This window comes from Leucoraja erinacea, unplaced genomic scaffold (genome assembly GCF_028641065.1).
Source record: "Leucoraja erinacea ecotype New England unplaced genomic scaffold, Leri_hhj_1 Leri_747S, whole genome shotgun sequence".
NCBI classification, from domain to species: Eukaryota; Metazoa; Chordata; class Chondrichthyes; order Rajiformes; family Rajidae; genus Leucoraja; species Leucoraja erinaceus.
The window spans coordinates 10,782-32,658 of NW_026576671.1; the positions used below are offsets into that span (position 1 = coordinate 10,782).

The following is a 21,877-nucleotide window of genomic DNA, read 5'->3' on the forward strand; positions in this document are numbered from 1 at the left end:
GTCCAACTACTTAAGAATGTTGTAAGTTTCTATAAAATCCCCCCTCAATCTTCTAAATTCTAGTGAGTACACTCCGAGTCTATCCAGTCTTTCTGCATATGAAAGTCCCGAAACGTTGCCTATTTCCTTCGCTCGATAGATGCTGCTGCACCAGCTGAGTTTCTCCAGCACTTTTGTCTACTTTAGCTCAAAACCTTGATCGGCAAGGGCAAGTAGGGCCAGAGGGCATGTTTCCGTGCTTCTGGCTCTGTGAATCTATGACTGAAAATCCACCGTAACACATGGTTCACCAGATAAAAGGAAAAACACAACGACTGAGTGACGTTTATTTGCGAATTGTTTCAGCCAATAATGTGTATGCCTGTCTGTTGCTCCTACAGTAAGCTGGCACTTGTATGGCGGGTATAGCGGGCACCATGGGCACGGCGGGTACGGTGGAAAAGACGGATACGGTGGAGATAGAGGATATGGCGGGTACGGTGGATACGGACACGGTGCATACGGAAACAGTGGAAACGTAAACGGTGGAAACGAAAACGGTGGATACGGTGGAACGGTGGATACGGTGGATACGGACACGGTGGATACGGTGGATACGGACACGGTGGATACGTTGGATACGGTGGATAAGGACACGGTGGATACGGTGGATACTGTGGATACGGAGGGTATGGTAAATGTTCCCCTTCTCGCTTGTGGCCGCACAATGACGTCGCGGTAGATATGCTGCCCCACAGCCCAAGAAACAGAGGTTTGATCATAACCTCGGGTGCTGCCAATACAGAATTTGTATGTTGTCCCTGTGACTACGTGGGGTCCCTCCTGGAGCCCTGCTTTTCCCCCACGTCCGAAACACGTGTAGGTTTGTGGGTGAATTGGCTTCGGTAAAATTATAAATTGTCAGTAGTGTGTAGGATAGTGTCAGTGTACGGGGAGATCATTGGTCGGCACGGACTCGAAGGGCCGAGTCTATCAGTCGTTCTTCATATGAAAGTCCTGCCATCCCAGGAATCAGTCTGGTGAACATTCTCTGTACTCCCTCTATGGCAAGAATGTCCTTCCTCAGATTAGGAGACCAAAACTGTACGCAATACTCCAGATGTGACCTCACCAAGACCCTGTACAACTGCAGTTGAACCTCCCTGCTCTTATACTCAAATCCTTTTCCTATGAATTCAACAAAACCATTCGCTTTCTTCACTGCCTTTTGCACTTGCATGCCTACTTTCATGACACCCAGGTCTCGTTGCATCTCTCCTTTACCTAATCGGCCACCATTCAGATAATTGACATAATACATGATTCACCAGTTAAAAGGAGAAACACACCGACTGAGTGGCGTTTATTTCCGAATTGTTTCAGCCAACAATGTTTATGCCTGTCTGTTGCTCCCACAGGAAGCGGGTACGGTGGCGGCTACGGTGACGGCTACGGTGGCGGGTATGGACACGGTGGCGGGTATGGACACGGTGGATACGGTGGGTACTGTGGATCCGGACACGGTGGCTATGGTAAATATTCTACTTCTCTCTTCATGTGGCAGCACAGTGACGTCGCGATTGAGATGCTACCCCACAGCCCAAGAAACAGAGGTTTGATCCTAACATCGTGTGCTGTCATTACAGAGTTTGTATGTTGTCCCTGTGACTACGAGGGTTTATTCCATGTGCCCTGGTTTTGCTCCACGTCCCAAAGACGTGTGGGTTTGTGGGTGAATTGGCTTCGGTGAAACTGTATATTTTACAATAGTGTGTAGGATAGTGTCAGTGTACGGGGAGATCATTGGTCGGCACGGACTCGAAGGGCCGAAAGGCCTGTTTCCATGCTTATTCCGAAACGTCACATATTCCTTATCTCCAGAGATGCGGCCTGACCCGCTGAGGCCCTCGAGCACTGTGTGTCTACCTAAACCTATATCCTCTGGTTGTCGAATACCATATTTGGGGTAAAATTGTGAATATGAGCGCCCTGGTTAGGACGAGACTACAAAAAGTAGTAAACACTGCCCAGTCCATCATCGGCTCTGACCTTCCTTCCATCGAGGGGATTTATCGCAGACGCTGCCTCAATATCGTCTTTTCATTTTGCACTGTACTTGTTGCTTGCAAGATGACAATAAAGGTTGATTGATTGGATTGATTGATTGATATGGCTGGCAGTATCATCAAAGAACCATAACATCCTGGCCACACACTCATCTCCCTGCTACCTTCAGGTAGAAGGTACAGGAGCCTGAAGATTGCAACAACCAGGTTCAGGAATAGCTACTTCCCCACAGCCATCAGGCTATTAAACTTGGCTCGGACAAAACTCTGAACAGTAATAACCCATTATCTGTTATTTGCACTTGATCAGTTTATTTATTCATGTGTTTTGGAGTAAATGCCTACTATGCTCTGTTGTGCTGAAGCAAAGCAAGGATTTCATTGTCCAATCAGGGACACACGACACTAAACTCTCTTGAATATTCACCCGATCTATTCCCTTCCCAATTGTACACGCCTATATCAGATCAACCTTTACCTTTTTGAGCTTGAAGAAATAAAGTCGTATCCTGCCCAACCATGTCCTATATATCAGGTCCTCAAGTCCTCTCAACAACCTTGCCTATCTTCTCTGCGTCCATTCCTGCTTAGCTCCATCCTCCCAGAAGCAAGGTGACCAAAACTAAGCACAATATTCCAAGTGTATCTTGGCCATCTCGTAGCAGTGATGACAAAGATTCCACAGTCTGCTGAGCAAGTCGGGCATGTAACAAAAATAAGTAAATGCTGGAATGATGGCAAACATGGGGAAACTGAATTAATGTTTTATGTTGACGACCTGCCGTTAGGAATATACATCAGCAAGGTGGATGAAGCACTGTCGTCTCTGTTATTGATGGCCAGTGGGGAGGGGGGTGGCTTCCGGTACGCTAGTATGGGTGGTGTGGCCTGAAGGGACCGGTTTTCAGAGGGCTAGTATGGACATTGTGGGCCGAATGAATTATTGGGCTGGAGGCTCAGTCACTCAAGCCTGTTGAGCTGGCAGCTCACTCACCCACAGCTGGTGGGCTGGCAGTTGACTCGCGGCTATTCCTTGAAATTCCATTTCAAGCATGGTGCAAGGGCACCAACTACATGGGCGGTTTCATGCCATTTCAAGCAGGTTGCAAGGCCGCTAACGACAGCGAGTCGTGACCTCTCACTCCTGTATCGTGCAGAGACTGAGCCACGCCCACACTTCTGGGTTTTATAGTCCTTCCCACCCTCCCACCAGAAGGAGGGTGGCCTTCATGGTGTGATTGACAGGAGAGAGAATCTCAAATTTTTTTAAACTAATAACTCTTTTATTTTTCATCGATGGGAGAAATCCTCGGCACCTGATTGGTGGAGGTGGACTCTGAGTAAGATGGCCCAAAATCACAGCCGTACGTGGTAGCGTTTTTCTTAATATCCATATAAAGCGCAAACAGGAAGTGGTCAAGATTAGACTTCTAATTATATCGAGGCTAGGCAACTATAATTAGGCAATGCAACTTTAATTGGGCAAGGCAACTTTAGTTAGGCAGGGCGACTATAATTAGGCAAGCAACGTTAATTTGGCAAGGCAGCTTTAATTAGGCAAGGCAACATTAATTAGGCAAGTCAACTTTAATTAGGCAACAGAGCTTTATTAATTACAAACCAAAGGCAACACAGCTTTAGCATTTCCAAACTACATTTTCAAACCACATTAAGGGAACTGACAGGTCAGTAAAACCACTCACAGTTTAGTAGACATGTGTTTAGTGTTATTCACAGCTCAGACTGAGAGACGTGACCCTCTCGCTCCCCCATCTTGCAGCGACTGACTGGGGTACTCAACACATCCGGGTTTTATAGTCCCTACGGAAGGGGTGTGTCCTTCAGCAGAGAGAGTCTCAACATTTTGTAAACACTAATAACTCTTTTATTTTTCATCGATCGGAAGAATTGTCTTGTCCTGATCAGCGGAATGGGACTTTGAGTAAGATGGCCAAAAATCACAGCCGGAAGTGGCAGCGTTTTTTCTAAAATCAAAATTGAGTACAACGGGAAGTGGTCAAGATCAGACTTTTAGTACTATAGATAGTTGGATCCGGTCAGGAACTCGCTGGTGGACTGCCGATGGCTCATAATCCAAGATTCAATAGCTAAGAAATAAACAGCATCCGACTGAGTTAAAGTGTTCATTTCGGAAATTAGTCCTTCAAACATTATTCACACCTGGCTGTTTTTTCCCCCCACAGGAGGGTCAAAGAAACATGGAAACATAGAAATTAGGTGCAGGAGTAGGCCATTCGGCCCTTCGAGCCTGCACCGCCATTCAATATGATCATGGCTGATCATCCAACTCAGTATCCCGTACCTGCCTTCTCTCCATACCGCCTGATCCCCTTAGCCACAAGGGCCACATCTAACTCCCTCTTAAATATAGCCAATGAACTGACCTCAACTACCCTCTGTGGCAGAGAGTTCCAGAGATTCACCACTCTCTGTGTGAAAAAAGTTCTTCTCATCTCGGTTTTAAAGGATTTCCCTTTATACTTAAGCTGTGACCCCCTTGTCCTGGACTTCCCTAACATCGGGAACAATCTTCCTGCATCTAGCCTGTCAAACCCCTTAAGAATTTTGTAAGTTTCTATAAGATCCCCTCTCAATCTCCTAAATTCTAGAGAGTATAAACCAAGTCTATCCAGTCTTTCTTCATAAGACAGTCCTGACATCCCAGGAATCAGTCTGGTGAACCTTCTCTGCACTCCCTCTATGGCAATAATGTCCTTCCACAGATTAGGAGACCAAAACTGTACGCAATACCCCAGATGTGGTCTCACCAAGACCCTGTACAACTGCAGTTGAACCTCCCTGCTCTTATACTCAAATCCTTTTCCTATGAATTCAACAATACCATTCGCATTCTTCACTGCCTTTTGCACCTGCATGCCTACTTTCAATGACTGGTGCACCATGACATCCAGGTCTCGTTGCATCTCCCCTTTACCTAATCGGCCACCATTCAGATAATTGACATAATACATGATTCACCAGTTAAAAGGAGAAACACACCGACTGAGTAGCGTTTATTTCCGAATTGTTTCAGTCAACAATGTTTATGCCTGTCTGTTCCTCCCACAGGAAGCGGGTATAGCGGATACGGTGGCGGGTATCGACACGGTGGCTGGTATGAACACGGTGGATACGGTGGATACAGTGGATCCGGACACGGTGGCTATGGTAAATATTCTACTTCTCTCTTCATGTGGCAGCACAGTGACGTCGCGATTGAGATGCTACCCCACAGCCCAAGAAACAGAGGTTTGATCCTAACATCGGGTGCTGTCATTACAGAGTTTGTATGTTGTCCCTGTGACTACGAGGGATTATTCCATGTGCCCTGGTTTTGCTCCACGTCCCAAAGACGTGTGGGTTTGTGGGTGAATTGGCTTCGGTGAAACTGTATATTTTACAATAGTGTGTAGGATAGTGTCAGTGTACGGGGAGATCATTGGTCGACACGGACTCGAAGGGCCGAAAGTCCTGTTTCCATGCTTATTCCGAAACGTCACCTATTCCTTATCTCCAGAGATGCGGCCTGACCCGCTGAGGCCCTCCAGCACTGCGTCTACCTAAACCTATATCCTCTGGTTGTCGATTACCATATTTGGGGTAAAATTGTAAATATGAGCGCCCTGGTTAGGACGAGACTACAAAAAGTAGTAAACACTGCCCAGTCCATCATCGGCTCTGACCTTCCTTCCATCGAGGGGATTTATCGCAGTCGCTGCCTTAAAAAGGCTGGCAGTATCATCAAAGACCCACAACATCCTGGCCACACACTCATCTCCCTGCTACCTTCAGGTAGAAGGTACAGGAGCCTGAAGACAACAACGCTGCATCTCCCCCTTTCCCAATCGGCCACCATTTAGATAATAGTCTGCTTTCCCGTTTTTGCCACCAAAATGGATAACCTCACATTTATCCACATTATACTGCATCTGCCAAACATTTGCCCACTCATCCAGCCTATCCAAGTCACCTTGCAGTCTCCTAGCATCCTCCTCACAGCTAACACTGCCCCCCAGCTTAGTGTCATCCGCAAACTTGGAGATGTTGCCTTCAATTCCCTCATCCAGATCATTAATATATATTGTAAATAGCTGGGGTCCCAGCACTGAGCCTTGTGGTACCCCACTAGTCACTGCCTGCCATTGTGAAAAGGACCCGTTTACTCCTACTCTTTGCTTCCTGTTTGCCAGCCAGTCCTCTATCCACATCAATACTGAACCCCCAATGCCGTGTGCTTTAAGTTTGTATACTAATCTCTTATGTGGGACATTGTCGAAAGCCTTCTGGAAGTCCAGATACACCACATCCACTGGTTCTCCCCTATCCACGCTACTAGTTACATCCTCGCAAAAATCTGTAAGCTTCGTCAGACATGATTTACCTTTCGTAAATCCATGCTGACTTTGTCCAATGATTTCACCACTTTCCAAATGTGCTGCTATCCCATCTTTAATAACTGACTCTAGCAGTTTCCCCACTACCGATGTTAGACTAACTGGTCTGTAATTCCCCATTTTCTCTCTCCCTCCCTTCTTAAAAAGTGGGGTTACGTTTGCTACCCGCCAATCTTCAGGAACTATTCCCGAATCTAAAGAGTTTTGAAAGGTTATTACTAATGCATCCACTATTTCTGAAGCTACTTCCTTAAGTACTCTGGGATGCAGCCTATCTGGCCCTGGGGATTTATCGGCCTTTAATCCATTCAATTTACCCAACACCACTTCCCGGCTAACCTGGATTTCACTCAATTCCTCCAACTCCTTTGACCCGCGGTCCCCTGCTATTTCCGGCAAATTATTTATGTCTTCCTTAGTCAAGACGGGACCAAAGTAGTTATTCAATTGGTCCGCCATATCCTTGTTCCCCATGATCAACTCACCTGTTTCTGACTGCAAGGGACCTGCATTTGTTTTAACTAATCTCTTTCGTTTCACATATCTATACAAACTTTTGCAGTCCGTTTTTATGTTCCCTGCCAGTTTTATTTGATAATCTATTTTCCCTTTCCTAATTAAGCCCTTTGTCCTCCTCTGCTGGTCTTTGAATTTCTCCCAGTCCTCCGGTATGCTGCTTTTTCTGGCTAATTTGTACGCATCATCCTTCGCTTTGATACTATCCCTGATTTGCCTTGTTATCCATGGATGTACTACCTTCCTTGATTTATTCTTTTGCCAAACTGGGATGAACAATTTTTGTAGTTCATCCATGCAGTCTTTAAATGTCTTCCATTGCATATCCACCGTCAACCCTTTTAGAATTAATTGCCAGTCAATCTTGGCCAATTCACGTCTCATACCCTCAAAGTTACCTTTCTTTAAGTTCAGAACCATTGTTTCTGAATTAACAATTTCACTCTCCATCCTAATGAAGAACTCAACCATATTATGGTCACTCTTGCCCAAGGGGGCACGTACAACAAGATTGCTAACAAACCCTTCCTCATTACTCAATACCCAGTCTAAAATAGCCTGCTCTCTCGTTGGTTCCTCTACATGTTGATTTAGATAACTATCCCGCATACATTCCAAGAACAAGCCTGTACACAACACCCACCAGCGTTTTCTGCCCCTTAGTGTTTCGCAGCTCTACCCATACCGATTCCACATCCTCCAAACTAATGTCCCTCCTTTCCATTGCATTAATCCCCTCTCTAATCAGTAACGCTACCCCACCTCCTTTTCCTTTCTCTCTATCCCTCCTGAATATTGAATATCCCTGGATGTTCAGCTCCCAGCCTTGGTCACCGTGGAGCCATGTCTCCGTGATCCCAACTATATCATAGTCATTAATAGCTATCTGCACATTCAACTCATCCACCTTATTACGAATGCTCCTTGCATTGAGACACAAAGCCTTCAGGCTTGTATTTACAACACTCTTACCCCTTATACAATTATGTTGAAAAGTGGCCCTTTTTGATTTTTGCCCTGGTTTTGTCTGCCTGCCACTTGTACTTTTCACCTTGCTACCTATTGCTACTCCCCTCATTTTGCACCCCTCGGTCTCTACGCTCACACATTTAAGAAACCCTTTCCCTTTAACTCCATCCTCCACTATCCCATTCTACACCCCACCCCTCTTATTCAGTTTAAAGCCACCCGTGTAGCAGTGGCAAACCTGCCTGCCAGAATGCTGGTCCCACACCTGTTAAGGTGCAATCCGTCCCTTTTGTACAGTTCCCCCTTACCCCAAAAAACAGATCCCAGTGATCTAAGAATCTAAATCCCTGCCCCGTGCACCAGTTCCTCAGCCACACGTTCAGGTCCCGTATCTCCCTGTTCCTGCTCTCGCCAGCACGGGGAACTGGAAGCAAACCGGAGATAACAACCCTGGAGGTCCTGCTTTTCAACATTTTTCCGAGCTCTCTAAAGTCACGTTGCAGAATATTCATCCCCTTTTTTCCGACATCGTTTGTGCCGACATGCACTACCACTTCCGGATGTTCACCTTCGCCCTTGAGGATTTTCTGCACTCTGTCCGTGACATCCTGGGTCCTGGCACCGGGAAGGCAGCACACCATCCTTGCATTCCGTCTGTTGCCGCAGAAACACCTGTCCGTACCTCTCACGATGGAGTCTCCCACTACAATTGCCTTGCCTGCCTTAGGCCTTTTTGGTTTTGGCTCAACAGCCCTATTCGCATCGCAAGCCAGTCCGCCGCTCACGTCTTCTGTCCCAACAGTTTCTAAGCGGATGAACCTGTTTACAAGAGGTACACCACCCGGGGACGTTGGCATTCCATGCTTCCCTCCATTTCTCACTGTCTCCCACCTTCTCTCTTCCAGTAGCTTAGGTGTAACAATCGTCATATGGATCCGAGAACTACGGTGGCTCCGGTATGTTTATTATGGTTCAACACATTCTTTCTTTTATTATCAAAACACTGAAAAACAGATGACAGTCAATGTTGGAATAACGAAGGCGGCCAGATGACCAGGGTTAATGATTCATGTCGCCGACCTGCCCCGTCACTGAGGGGAGCAGAACTCCCTCACAGTTGGCTGTTCCTGGAGGGAAAGGGCAATGCATGAACCAGGAAGCCTAGGGTTAAGCACAACTGATGATGGGTTGAATTAGGTTGTTAGTTTGTGTTGGGTTGGGTGGGTTGGGTTGGGTCGGATACGCTTCAGTTGAGGCATAAAGACGTTATTTCTCCACAGATGCGAGTTGACCTGCTCAGCATTTGACGTGGTCTGTTTATTTATTCGATAACCCACCAAGATTCTTCCTTTATAATAGTGCAAACATGCATCATATTGTTCAAAGCCGGTTAAATTAATAAGCAGATGGCTGGATCCGGTTTGGGACTCGCCGAGGGAATGACGAGGGCTCATACTCCAATATTCTAAGAAATAAGAAATCGACTGGGTTAAAATGTTCATTTCTGAATTAATGCCTTCAAACATTATTCACACCAGTCTGTTTCCCCCACAGGAAATTCATATGGATCCGATAACTACGGTGGCTCCGGTAAATTTATTGTGGTTCAACACATTCTCCTTTTTATTATCAAAACGCTGAAGAACAGGTGCCAGTCATTGTTGTAATAACGCAGGAATCCAAAGGACCTGGTTTAATGTCTCATGTCGGCGACCTGCCAGCAGAATCCCCGTCAGTGAGAGGAGCAGAACTCCCTCACAGTTGGTTGTTCATGGAGGGATGGGGCAGAGAATGAACCACGAATCCTAGGGTTAAACACTGCGGATGATGGGTTGAATTAGGTTGAGTTAGGTTGTGTGGGGTTGGTTTGCTTAGGTCGGATAGGCGTGAGCTGAGGCGTAGCAAAGGGATTTGAGTATAAGACCAGGGAGGTTCTAGCAAAGGGATTTGAGTATAAGAGCAGGGAGGTTCTACTGCAGTTGTACAGGGTCTTGGTGAGACCACACCTGGAGTATTGCGTACCGGTTTGGTCTCTTAATCTGAGGAAAGACATTTTTGCCATATAGGGAGTACAGAGAAGGTTCACCAGACTGATACCTGGGATGGGAGGGCTTTCATATGAAGAAAGACTGGATACTCGGCTTGTACGCGGTAGAATTTAGAAGATTGAGGGGGAATCTTATAGAAATGTACAAACTTCTAGCCATAAAGGGAGTACAGAGAATATCTGCTACAGAAGGTAGTTGAGGCCAGTTCTTATAGTTTCTATAAGATCCCCCCCTCAATCTTCTAAATTCTAGCGAGTACAAGCCGAGTCTATCCAGTCTTTCTTCATATGAAAGACCTGACATCCCAGGAATCAGTCTGGTACTTCTCTATATGGCAAGAATGTATTTCCTCAGATGCGGAGACCAAAACTGTGCGCAATACTCCAGGTGTGGTCTCACCAAGACCCTGTTCAATTGCAGTAGAACCTCCCTGCTCCTACAATCAAATCCTTTTGCTATGAATGCTAACATACCATTCGCTTTCTTCACTGCCTGCTGCACCTGCATGCCTACCTTTTGGAGTGAGACAACCAGACCTGAGATCATGCTATCATGGACTTCATTTCTCCACAAATGCTACTTCACTTGCTCAGCGTTTGACCTGCTCTGTTTATTTATTCAAAATCCATCACGATCCTACCATTATAGTTGTGCAAAATTATGTCCTATTTTTCAAAACCGGCTAAAATATTAGCAAATGGCTGGATCATTTCTGGAACTAATTGAAGAACATATGAGGCGTCATTCTCCAATATTCCACAGCTAATAAATAAACTGCATCAGACTGAGTTAAAATGTTCATTTCTGACATAAATCCCGCAAAAAATATTCATGCCACTCTGTTTCTCCCACAGATTATTAATCGGCGTCTGGATATGATAACGGCGGTGGCTATGGTAATTTTTTTATGGTTCAATATATTCTTTACTGTTTTTCCAAAAATCTGAAGGACGGGCGACAGAATACTGGAATAACGCAGATGGCCAGAGGGTCAGGGTTTATGTTTCATGGAGACGACCTGCCAGTAGAAACTCCGTTAGTGAGAGGAACATAATTCCCTCGCATTTGGCTGTTGAAGGAGGGAAGGGGTAGTGAATGAAGCAGGAATCCTCGGGTTCAACACTGTGAATATTGAATCGAGTTTGGATGGGGTGCCTTGAATTGAGTTTAGTACATTTCATTTTGCATTGATTTTGTGAAGTTCACCTGAGTTTGGTTTAGTGTAGTTCAATTTTCCGGTTAAGACATCCTGGGATGTCAGGACTTTCATATGAAGAAAGACTGGATAGACTCGGCTTGTACTCGCTAGAATTTAGAAGATTGAATGGGGATCTTATAGAAACTTACAAAGTTCTTAAGGGGTGGGACAGGCTAGATGCAAGAAGATTGTTCCCGATGTTGGGGAAGTCCAGAACAAAGGGTCACAGTTGTAAAAAGACCGTTCCTCCCACTGACTCCATGCTGAACATCGATCACCCGTTCACACTAGTTCGATGTTACCCATGCATTCTCTGTACACTAGTGACAATACGCAGATGTCAGTTAACTTACACAATGTGTTGTTATTTTTGTACTATTCGGTTGAATGGGATATTTTGTCTATTGTGGAAACCGGTTAAAACAAAAGCGTTTTTCCAACATGGAACAGCTGAGCGCCTGTAGTTGTGATGCACTGTGATATGTTTCTCGTTGTACAACTGACTGTGCCGAACTTGATGCCAAGCGAAACTAATCACCTATGCTTGCTCATGATCCATATTCCTGCATTCCGTAGATTTCCATGCGCTTATCTCAAAGACGCTTAAACACCACTGTCGCACCTGCCTCCACCACCACTCCGGGCAGCGGGTTCCAGCCACACACGGCCCTCCTGGCAACGAACTTTCCCGACACAACTATTGTAAATCTTCCCCCTCTCACCTTCAACCTGTGCCCTGTGTGGGTTTTTTAAGGAACCTCTAGTTTCCTCCCACACATTCAGATTAGGCAAATTGGCTCAAAGATGGATCCAAATTTGGCCCTTGTGGCTAAAGGGACCAGGGGGTATGGAGAGAAGGCAGATACAGGATACTGAGTTGGATGATCAGCCATGATCATATTGAATGGCGGTGCAGGCTCGAAGTGCCGGATGGCCTACTCCTGCACCTATTTTTCTATGTTTCGATGTTTCTAAATGCTGTAGGAACTCAGCGGGACAGGCAGCTTCTATGGATAGAAGAAATAGGCGACATTTCGGGTCGAGACCCTTCTTCAGCCTGTGGTCGGGGGGGGGCGCAGAAAAATAATGGAAGAGGCGGAGACAGTAGGCTTGTGGGAGAGCTGGGAATGGGGAGGGGAAGGAGGGAGAAAGCAAGGACTATCTGTAATTAGAGAGATCATTGCTCATACCGCTGATTTGAAAGCTACCTAAGCGAAGTATGAGATGCTGATCCTCCAATTTGCGCTGGGCCTCACTCTGGCGATGGAGGAGGCCCAGGACAGAAAGGCCAAATTCGGAATGGGAGGGGGAGTTGACGTGCTGAGCCACCGGGACATCAGGTTGGTTAATACGAACTGAGCGGATGTGTTGGGCGAAGCGATCGCCAAGACTGCGTTTGGACTCGCCGATTTAGAGTTGACACCTGGAACAGCGGATGCAATAGATTTGGTTGGTGGAGGTACAGGTGAACCTCTGCCTCACCTGGGCCCTTGGATGGAGTCGATGGGGGAGATGAATCGACAGGTGTGGCATTTCCTAGACAAAAATTCTGGAGAAACTTAGCGGGTGAGACGACATCTATTGAGCGAAGGAAATAGGCACCATTTCTTGCGGTTGCATGGGAAAGTACCCGTGGAGGGGCTAGTTTAGGTGGGAAGGAACGAATGGATCAGGGTCCATTATTTGTTGTATTCCACGGCTGATGAGGTGGAAGCTGTGGATTGGCTTGGTAACATTTTAAATTGTCCCGAGTTTGTGTGGGACAGTGTTAATGTGCGGATATCGCTAGCCGGCCCGGACTCGATGGGCCGAAAGTCATGTTTCCGTGCTGTATTTCTGAACTATACTAAACTAATCTAAAGTAAAATATTCAACACTATTTAGATTTTGACCCTGGAGATAAAAGTCGTGACTGTCAACCCTATCTATGTCTTTCACTTCGATAAAATTATGTTTAAAAGTTCAATCTTTTTTTGCAGGCAAACTGTTCCCTCGGACTGAACGCTTTACAAACTACGTTGCTGCCATTACATAGCTGCGTTTTCACGAACCCACTTATTGTTAATTCTCACGGTCATTTGCAAAAACGGCTTTATACGCAATCATATTAGCAAAAATAAAATCTCATATCAATAAAAATGAGGGTGCGTGTTTCATTGCAATGGGGAGAGATGCGAGTAAAACCTCATGTCAGGGTGTTAAGGGTGTGGGAAGAAGGCAGGAGAATGGGGTTACGAAGGTGAGATACGTAAGCTAAGATTGATGGAGGAATAGACTTGATGGGCCGAATGGCCGAATTCATTTCCTATCGCTTATGAAAACAGCGCGTTCCTTGCATGCATTTCAAGTCACGTTCAAGTAAGTTTATTGTCATAGAAACATAGAAACATAGAAAATAGGTGCAGGAGTAGCCATTCGGCCCTTCGAGCCTGCACCGCCATTCTATATGATCATGGCCGATCATCCAACGCAGTAACCTGTACCTGCCTTCTCTCCATACCCCCTGATCCCTTTAGCCACGAGGGCCACATCTAACTCCCTCTTAAATATAGCCAAAGAACTGGCCTCAACTACCTTCTGTGGCAGAGAATTCCAGAGATTCACCACTTTCTGTGTGAAAAATGTTTTCCTCATCTCGGTCCTAAAAGATTTCCCCCTTATCCTTAAACTGTGACCCCTTGTTCTGGACTTCCCGCATCTAGCTTGTCCAACCCCTTAAGAATGTTGTTAGTTTCTATAAGATCCCCCCTCAATCTTCTAAATTCTAGCGAGTACAAGCCGATGTGTCCCTGATAGGACAATGCAATCCTAGCTTTGCTTCAGCACACAGAACATAAAAGGCATTTACTACAAAACAGATCAGTGTGTCCATACACCGTAATACAAATATATACACACATGAATAAATAAACTGATAAAGTGCAAATAACAGATAATGGGTTATTAATAATCAGAGTTTTGTCCGAGCCAGGTTTAATAGCCTGATGGCTGTGGGGAAGTAGCTATTCCTGAAACTGGACGTTGCCGTCTTCAGGCTCCTGTACCTTCTACCTGAAGGTAGCAGAGAGATGAGTGTGTGGCCAGGATGGTGTGGGTCTTTGATGATGCTGCCATCCTTTTTGAGGCAGCGACTGCGATAAATCCCCTCGATGGAAGGAAGGTCAGAGCCGATGATGGACTGGGCAGTGTTCACTACTTTTTCACAGGTGCCCCTCACTTCCCCTCCAATCTCACTTCCGTTGACTCCAGTTTCACCTCACGACGCCTCGGCAAGACCAGCAGCATAATCAAGGATGATCGTATCCTGGTCACCCCCTCTTTTCCCCATCCGATCAAGCACAACGTATAGTAGTGTAAAAACGCACACCTCCAGATTCAGGAACAGTTACTTCCCAGCTGTTTTCAGGACACTGAATGATCCTACCACGGCCAGAGAGCGGTCTTGGAATACTACCTACATCATTGGTGACTCTCGGAATAACTTTGACCGGAATACGTTGCACTAACCGTTGTTCCCTTATCATGTATCTATATACGATAAATGGCTCGATTGTAAACGGGTATTGCCATCCGCTGACTGGATAGCACACAACAAAAGAGTTTCACTGTATATCGGCACATATGACAAGTAACTGATCGGAACTAGTAATGCGAGTGTTCCGGAGAAACCTCCCGGAATGATCTTAATATGGGTGCTGAACACCTTCGCTCGGTCCCGCTGGGTCTCCGTGATCTCCCCGTTGCCAAACACTCAAACTCCCCTTCCCATTCAAACACTTACCTCCCTATCCTGGGCCTCCTCCATTTTCAGTGTGAGGCCAAACCTAAATTGGAGGAACAGCACCTCATATTTCGCTTGGAATGCTTATAACCCAGCGGTACGGAAATTGATTTCTCGATCGTCATATAACCCTTGCATCCCCTCTCTCCGTCACTCCCCCAACTGAGTTGTCGTTCTGATTTTCCTAACTTCCTGTTGAGTTCCATAGTCTGTATTAAATCGGGGGGGGGGTATAGAAACTTACAATATTCTTGCCATAGAGGGAGTAAAGAGAAGGTTCACCAGACTGATTACTGGGATGTCAGGACTTTCATATGAAGAAAGGCTGGATAGACTCGGCTTGTACACGCTGGAATTTAGAAGATTGAGGGGTGATCTTATAGAAACTATAAGAACTGGCCTCAACTACCTTCTGTGGCAGATAATTCCACAGATTCACCACTCTCTGTGTAAAAAATGTTTTTCTCATCTCGGTCTTAAAAGGCTTCCCCCTTATCCTTAAACTGTGACCCCTTGTTCTGGACGTCCCCAACATAGGGAACAATCTTCCTGTATATAGCCTGTCCAACCTCTTAAGAATTTTGTAAGTCTCTATAAGAATTTTGTAAGTTTCTATAAGAATTTTGTAAGTTTCTATAAGGAAGCTGAGGGGAGACTTGGTAGAAGTATATAAAATTTAAGAGACATAGATATTGTAGACTGTCCAGGTAGAAATATGAAGGACTTGAAAGCTAGCTTTCAGGTGAGAGGGGGCAAAGTTTAAAGGAGATGTGCGGGGACAAGTTTTATTTTACACAGAGGGTGGTGGGTGTCTGGAACGCGCTGCCAGGGTTGGTGGCGGAGGCAGATACGATAGTGGCGTTAAACAGGCGTTTGGATCGGCACATGGATATGCAGGGAGGGAGGGATGTGGATCACGTGCAGGCAGAGGAGATTAGTTCATCTTGCAGGGCCAGATTTAGATGAAGAGAGGCCCTAAGCTGTTCCACTTTTTTTTCTCTGTTGTCAGCCGGGCAAATCTGGTCCTGTCATCTTGGCATCATGTTCGGCACGGACATTGTGGGCCGAAGGCCCTGTTCCTTCGCTGTACTGCTCGATGTTCTATGTGCTTAGGTTGAAGTGCTTACACTGTTCAGTCTGGGTTTAGATCCATTAGCAGGAAAAGCGGTCAGCATCTGCTGTGGGTTCCGTGGTGTAATGGTGAGCACTCTGGACTCTGAATCCAGCGATCCGAGTTCAAATCTCGGCGGAACCTGTTTGCTGTCAGGTGCTGTGCTGTCATTTGGACACATGCAGATTCCTCCGCTCGGCCCGCATTAGCCAACCTGACCTCCCGGTGGATCAGCACTTCAACTCCCCCTCCCATTCCGTATCAGACCTCTCTGTCCTGGTTCTCCTCCATGGCCAGAGCGAGCACCACCGGAAATTGGAGAAACAGCAACTCATATTTCGCTTGGGTAGTCTACATTCTGGTGGCATGAACATTGAATTGTTCCAATTGTGTTGGCCCTTGCTGTCTCCTCCCCTACCTATCTCTCCCTCAGCCCTCGGGCTCATCCTCCTCCTTTTTCCTTTCTTTTCGCCGCCCCCCCCCCCCCCCCCCCCCTCTTCCCCCTCCGCCATCAGTCTGAAGTAGCCTTTCTCCAGCATTTTTGTGTACCAGAGATTCTGCCTCCTCCATTTTTACGGACCCTCGTTGGAGACCCTCTGGCTCTCTTTAATCAGTCTCTATCTTGCAATAAACGTTATCCTGTATCTGTAAACTTTGGACCGCATGCTAGTAATCATGTATAATCTGTCCGCTGACTGGATAGTAGGCAATAGCTCTTCACGGTACCTCGGTACTAACGGCAATTAACTTAATTAGTCCACAGTAAACTGCACTAAATTAAACTACACTAAACTAAACCAAACAAATTTCATGAAACCATCAAACTAAATTAAACTCCTCAACTAAATTGCACTAAACGAACCTAAAATAAACGAATCTAATCTAAACTACACTAATTGGTATTGGTGAGACCACATCTGGAGTATTGTGTACAGTTTGGGTCTCCTAATCTGAGGAAAGACATTCTTGCTATAGAGGGAGTGCAGAGAAGGTTCACCAGACTGATTTCTGGGATTCAGGACTTTCATATGAAGAAAGATAGGATAGACTCGGCTTGTACTCGCTAGAAGTTAGAAGATTGAGGGGGGATATTATAGACGCTTACAAAATACTTAAGGGGTTGGACAGGCAAGATGCAGGAAGATTGTTCCCGATGTTGGGGAAGTCCAGAACAAGAGGTCTCTGGAATTCTCTTCCACAGAACGTAGTAGAGGCCAGTCCATTGGCTATATTTAAGAGAGAGTTGGATGTGGCTCTTGTGCCTAAAGAGACCAGGGGGTATGGAGAGACGGCAGGTACAGGATACTGAGTTGGATGATCAGCCATGATTATGTTGAATGGCGGTGCGGGCTCGAAGGGCCGAATGGCCTACTCCTGCACATATTTTCTATGTGTCTATGTTTCTATGAGTCTTTGTCAGGTCGGGGGGTGGGGGTGGAAGATAGGTCGCTAAGGTTCGGAATAAATGTACCCAGGTAGTTGACCATTCCAAGGTACCTTTGTAGACTCGTAACGTCAGTAGGAACCGGCATCACGTTGATAGCAGCAGTTTTTGATGACCGGCGAAGGGTCGGTTTCCACGCTGTATCTCGAAAAGCAAATTAAAAGTAAATACCATCCCGCACACTAGGGACAACTTACAATTTTCACCCAGGCCAATCAACCTATAAATCTTTGGAGTGTAGGACGAAACCGGATACCCAGAGAAAATCCAAGCAGGTCATGGGGAGGGCGTACAAACTCGGCACAGATAGCACCCGTGGTCAGGATCGAACTCGGGATTCTGGCGCCATGAGGCAGCAGCTCTACCGCGGCCCCACTTCGTGCTTTGCGATGGCCCTCCTAACAATGGAGGAGGCCACAGACAGACAGGTCCGTGACGAAGGACGAAGGGGAGATAAAATGGCAGCCGGAAGCTCAGGACCACTGAGCACAAAGTGTCTGTTTTGTTCCCCACAGTTTACAGGGATCGGCACTGGGAAGATACAGGCGGTAGACACAAAAAAGCTGGAGTAACTCAGCGGGACAGGCAGCATCGCTGGAGAGAAGGAATGGGTGACGTTTCGGCTCGAGACCTTTCTTCAAACTGGTTCGGGATTAGAGAAATGAGAGATATTGACGATGGTGTAGAGGGATGAAGAACAATAGATGAAAGATATGCAAAATATAACGATGATAAAGGAAACTGGCCATTTCAGGTAGCCCCGGCATTCCCACTCGCTCAATCCCTCCCCACCCATGTCGCACCAGCTTCTCGTTCTCGCCTAGCAAACAGCCAACAATGGACACAGCCTGTTTCCTATATCATCGTTACTTTGTTGCATATCTTTAATGTATTTGTTCTATATCTCTCTATACCGTCTATTTCTCTCATTTCCCTTCCCCCTGACTCAGTCTGAAGAAGGGTCTCGACCTGAAACGTCGCCCTTTCCTTCTCTCCCCAGATGCTGCCTGTTCTGCTATATCTCTCTATACCGTCTATTTCTCTCATTTCCCTTCCCCCTGACTCAGTCTGAAGAAGGGTCTCGACCTGAAACGTCGCCCTTTCCTTCTCTCCCCAGATGCTGCCTGTTCTGCTGAGTTACTCCAGCAAGTGTGTCTCCCGTCCATCTGATTATAAGGATCTAACATAGTTGAGAACGCTTCCAAGCTGAAAACAGCCTTTACATTGAAGTCCTCTTGAAAACATTTATCATAGTTTCCACTAGGAACTGAGGCCCGTTCATATGCGCAAGGCTTCGAGAGTAAAAACGGTCCCACTCAGAAGCGCAGCAAAGCAGTGGGATCAAAAGCTGCCTTTCCCTGACCGGGAATCGAACCCGGGCCGCGGCGGTGAGAGCGCCGAATCCTAACCACTAGACCACCAGGGAAGCTGCTAATGAAGCAGACATTGTACTGTGTGTAAGAAGGAACTGCAGGTGCTGCTTTACTAATATAGGCACAGAGTAGAGGTGGTTGAAATCTCCAAACTCTCTGGAGTAAATGCCACCGGGAGAAAAGTCATCTCGAGCCAAGGACCAACGAAGGAGCTCGGCCAAGAAGGGAATGATCCCGAGACCCGTGAAGTTGGAGCGGGAGCGTTGAACGACGCGGGGGCGGGGGGTGGTGGGGGAGGCTTGGATGGCTGCTTGCGTCCGTCAAAAGGGTGGAGGCACAATCTCTACACGTGTCCACAAGGGCAGCACAGCACCTGACAGCAGACAGGTTCCGCCCAGATTCCAACACGGATCGCTGGATTCAGAGTACAGAGTGCTCACTGTTACACCACGGAACCCACAGCGGATGCTGACTGCTTTTCCAGCCCCACTCCAGTGCTCAGATAGGGTCCAGAGGAGGTTTACGAGACCGATCCCACGAATGAGCGTTTGATGACACTGGGGCCTGTACTCGCTGGAGTTTAGAAACATAGAAAAATAGAAAATAGGCGCAGTAGTAGGCCATTCGGCCCTTCGAGCCTGCAGCGCCGTTCAATATGGCTGATCATCCAACTCAGTATCTTGTACCTGCCTTCTCTCCATATCCCCTGATCCCTTTAGCCGCAAGGGCCACATCTAACTCCTTCTTAAATATAACCAATGCACTGGCCTCAACTGGTAAGAATGAAACTTACCATATAGTAAAGGCCTGGATAGAGAGGATGTGGAGCGGATGTTTGGAGAGGATGTGGAGAGGATACCTGGGGTATTGTGTGCAGTTTTGGTCCCCTAATTTGAGGAAGGACATTCTTGCTATTGAGGGAGTGCAGCGTAGGTTTACAAGGTTAATTCCTGGGATGGCGGGACTGTCATACGCTAAGATAATGGAGCAGCTGGGCTTGTACACTCTGGAGTTTAAAAGGATAATAGGGGATCTCGTTGAAACATATAAGATTGTTAAGTGCTTGGACAAGCTAGAGGCAGGAAACATGTTCCCGATGTTGGGGGAGTCCAGAACCAGGGGCCACAGTTTCAGAATAAGGGGCAAGCCATTTAGAACGGAGACGAGGAAACACTTTTTCTCACAGAGAGTGGTGAGTCTGTGGATTTCTCTGCCTCAGAGGGTGGCGGAGGCAAGTTCTCTGGATGCTTTCAAGAGAGAGCTAGATAGGGCTCTTAAAGATAGCGGAGTCAGGGGAAATGGGGAGAAGGATAGAACGGGGTACTGATTGGGGATGATCAGCCATGTTCACATTGAATGGCGGTGCTGGCTGGAAGGGCCGAATGGCCGATTCCTGCACCTATTGTCTATTGTCTATTGTCTATTGTTTCCACTAGTGCACGTTTTCTCTGCCTGCACGTGACCCATCTCCCTCCATTCCCTGCTTACTGTGCGTCTACCCGATCTATCCCCCTCATGATTTTGGACACCTCTATAAGATCACTAGTATTGCTGTTGGCGGCTCGGTGGCGCAGCGGTAGAGTTGCTGCCTCACAGCGCCATATACCAGGTTCCATCCTGACTACGGGTGCTGTCTGTACGGAATTTGAACGTTCCCCCCGTCCCTGCTTGAAGCCAGCAGAATCCGATCAAGGACAGTCCGAGGGTCTCCAATGAGGTAGAAAGCAGTTCATCTCAACTCTCTGGTTGTGGTAGGATGATTCTGTTGCTTGATAACAGCTGGGAAGAAACTGTCTCTGAATCTGGAGGTGTGCGTTTTCACACTTCTGTACCTCTTGCCAGATGGGAGAGGGGAGGGGATATGACTCGTTCTTGATTATGCTGTTGGCCTTTCCGAGGCAGCGTGAGGTGTTCTTGGTTCTTGGTTTCCTGGTCCTCCAAAATATTCCAAATGGAATTTAAACTGGAGGTGGTGAAGGGAGGACTTAAGCCAGAAAGGGTTATTGGGAAGAAAGAGCTACTTTAAATGTTGTTGCATCTGGTTGGGTAACTATGGTAGGGTGGAGATTATTCCATGCTTTAATTGTGCGGGGAAAGAACGAATTGCTGTACACATCTGTCCTTGTAGCTGGGATCACAAATTGGATCGAATGCCCTCGTCTGCTCCTAATTGGGTTGGGTTTGGTGTAGGTGTAGATGCATTTAGTGGCTGGGAGGTTGGTTTCTGTGATGGTCTGGTCTGGTCTGCGTCCACAAATCTTTCACTGCTTCATTCTAACGTCTCCGCCTGCTTTAAGAAGACCACCATCACCACAGTGTCAAAGAACAACAAGGTAGCGCCCCTTAATGGCCAATGCCCAGCGGCTCCGACACCCATCATCATGAAATGGTGAGCGGCACGGTGGAGCAGCGATAGAGTTGCTTCTTCACAACGCCAGAGACCTGGGTTTGATCCTGACTACGGCTGCTGTTTGTGCGGAGTTTGCACGTTCTTCCTGTGACCTGCGTGGGTTTGCCCCGAGATCTATGGTTTCTTCTCACACGCTAAAGACGTACAGGTTTGTAGGTTAATTGGCTTCGGTAAAAATTGCAAATTGTGTCTAGTGTGTGTAGGATAGTGATAGTGCACGCTGGCCGTGAGCTGAAGGGCCTGTTTCCGTGCTGTATCTCCGAAGGCTAAAGTCTGAAGAGACTTGCCTGAGGGGAGAGTGTGCAGGTTCCGTGGTGTAATGGTGAGCACTCTGGACTTTGAATCCAGCGATCCGAGTTCAAATCTCGGTGGAGCCTCAATATTTGCTGAATCAGCTGTTATGTATGTAATGTAAATGGTGTTACCTGCCTCCAAGTTAAAGGGGGAGGAGTGTTAGGTATGGGGTAATTAGCATAAGAAATTGTTGTCTTGTGATGTCTTGTGCACGTACGCATGTGCAGGGGGAGACTCAAAGTGGCGTGCTGCAGTAAAGAAGCTTGTATGATT

General features: G+C 46.8%; 1 protein-coding gene and 3 non-coding genes across 4 annotated transcripts; 3 read left to right on the forward strand and 1 right to left on the reverse strand.

Annotated features, from left to right (window-relative positions):
• Positions 1-281: 281 nt before the first annotated feature.
• Positions 282-11,014, forward strand: LOC129694653 (keratin-3, type I cytoskeletal 51 kDa-like). Its single transcript, XM_055631383.1, has 5 exons — positions 282-318; positions 381-673; positions 1,398-1,511; positions 5,136-5,234; positions 10,848-11,014. Exons 1-5 carry the CDS (start codon positions 282-284, stop codon positions 10,938-10,940), a joined length of 636 nt encoding a protein of 211 aa, XP_055487358.1. The 3' UTR covers positions 10,941-11,014.
• A 5,141-nt stretch (positions 11,015-16,155) lies between these two features.
• trnaq-cug (transfer RNA glutamine (anticodon CUG)) lies at positions 16,156-16,227 on the forward strand. The gene has a single exon. It is a non-coding gene; the product is annotated as a tRNA-Gln (tRNA).
• A 2,654-nt stretch (positions 16,228-18,881) lies between these two features.
• On the reverse strand, positions 18,882-18,953 carry trnae-cuc (transfer RNA glutamic acid (anticodon CUC)). The gene has a single exon. It is a non-coding gene; the product is annotated as a tRNA-Glu (tRNA).
• Positions 18,954-21,615: 2,662 nt separating this feature from the next.
• trnaq-uug (transfer RNA glutamine (anticodon UUG)) lies at positions 21,616-21,687 on the forward strand. Its single transcript has one exon. It is a non-coding gene; the product is annotated as a tRNA-Gln (tRNA).
• Positions 21,688-21,877: the final 190 nt, after the last annotated feature.

What these genes read in the sequence shown, in the direction of transcription:
- LOC129694653 (XM_055631383.1), top strand. Translation starts at nt 282, where the DNA reads ATGGTTCACCAGATAAAAGGAAAAACACAACGACTGA. An exon ending in ATCCGGACACGGTGGCTATG is followed by an intron (nt 1,512 to 5,135) that starts GTAAATATTCTA and finishes TTCCTCCCACAG; the next exon opens with GAAGCGGGTATAGCGGATAC. An exon ending in ATCCGGACACGGTGGCTATG is followed by an intron (nt 5,235 to 10,847) that starts GTAAATATTCTA and finishes TTTCTCCCACAG; the next exon opens with ATTATTAATCGGCGTCTGGA.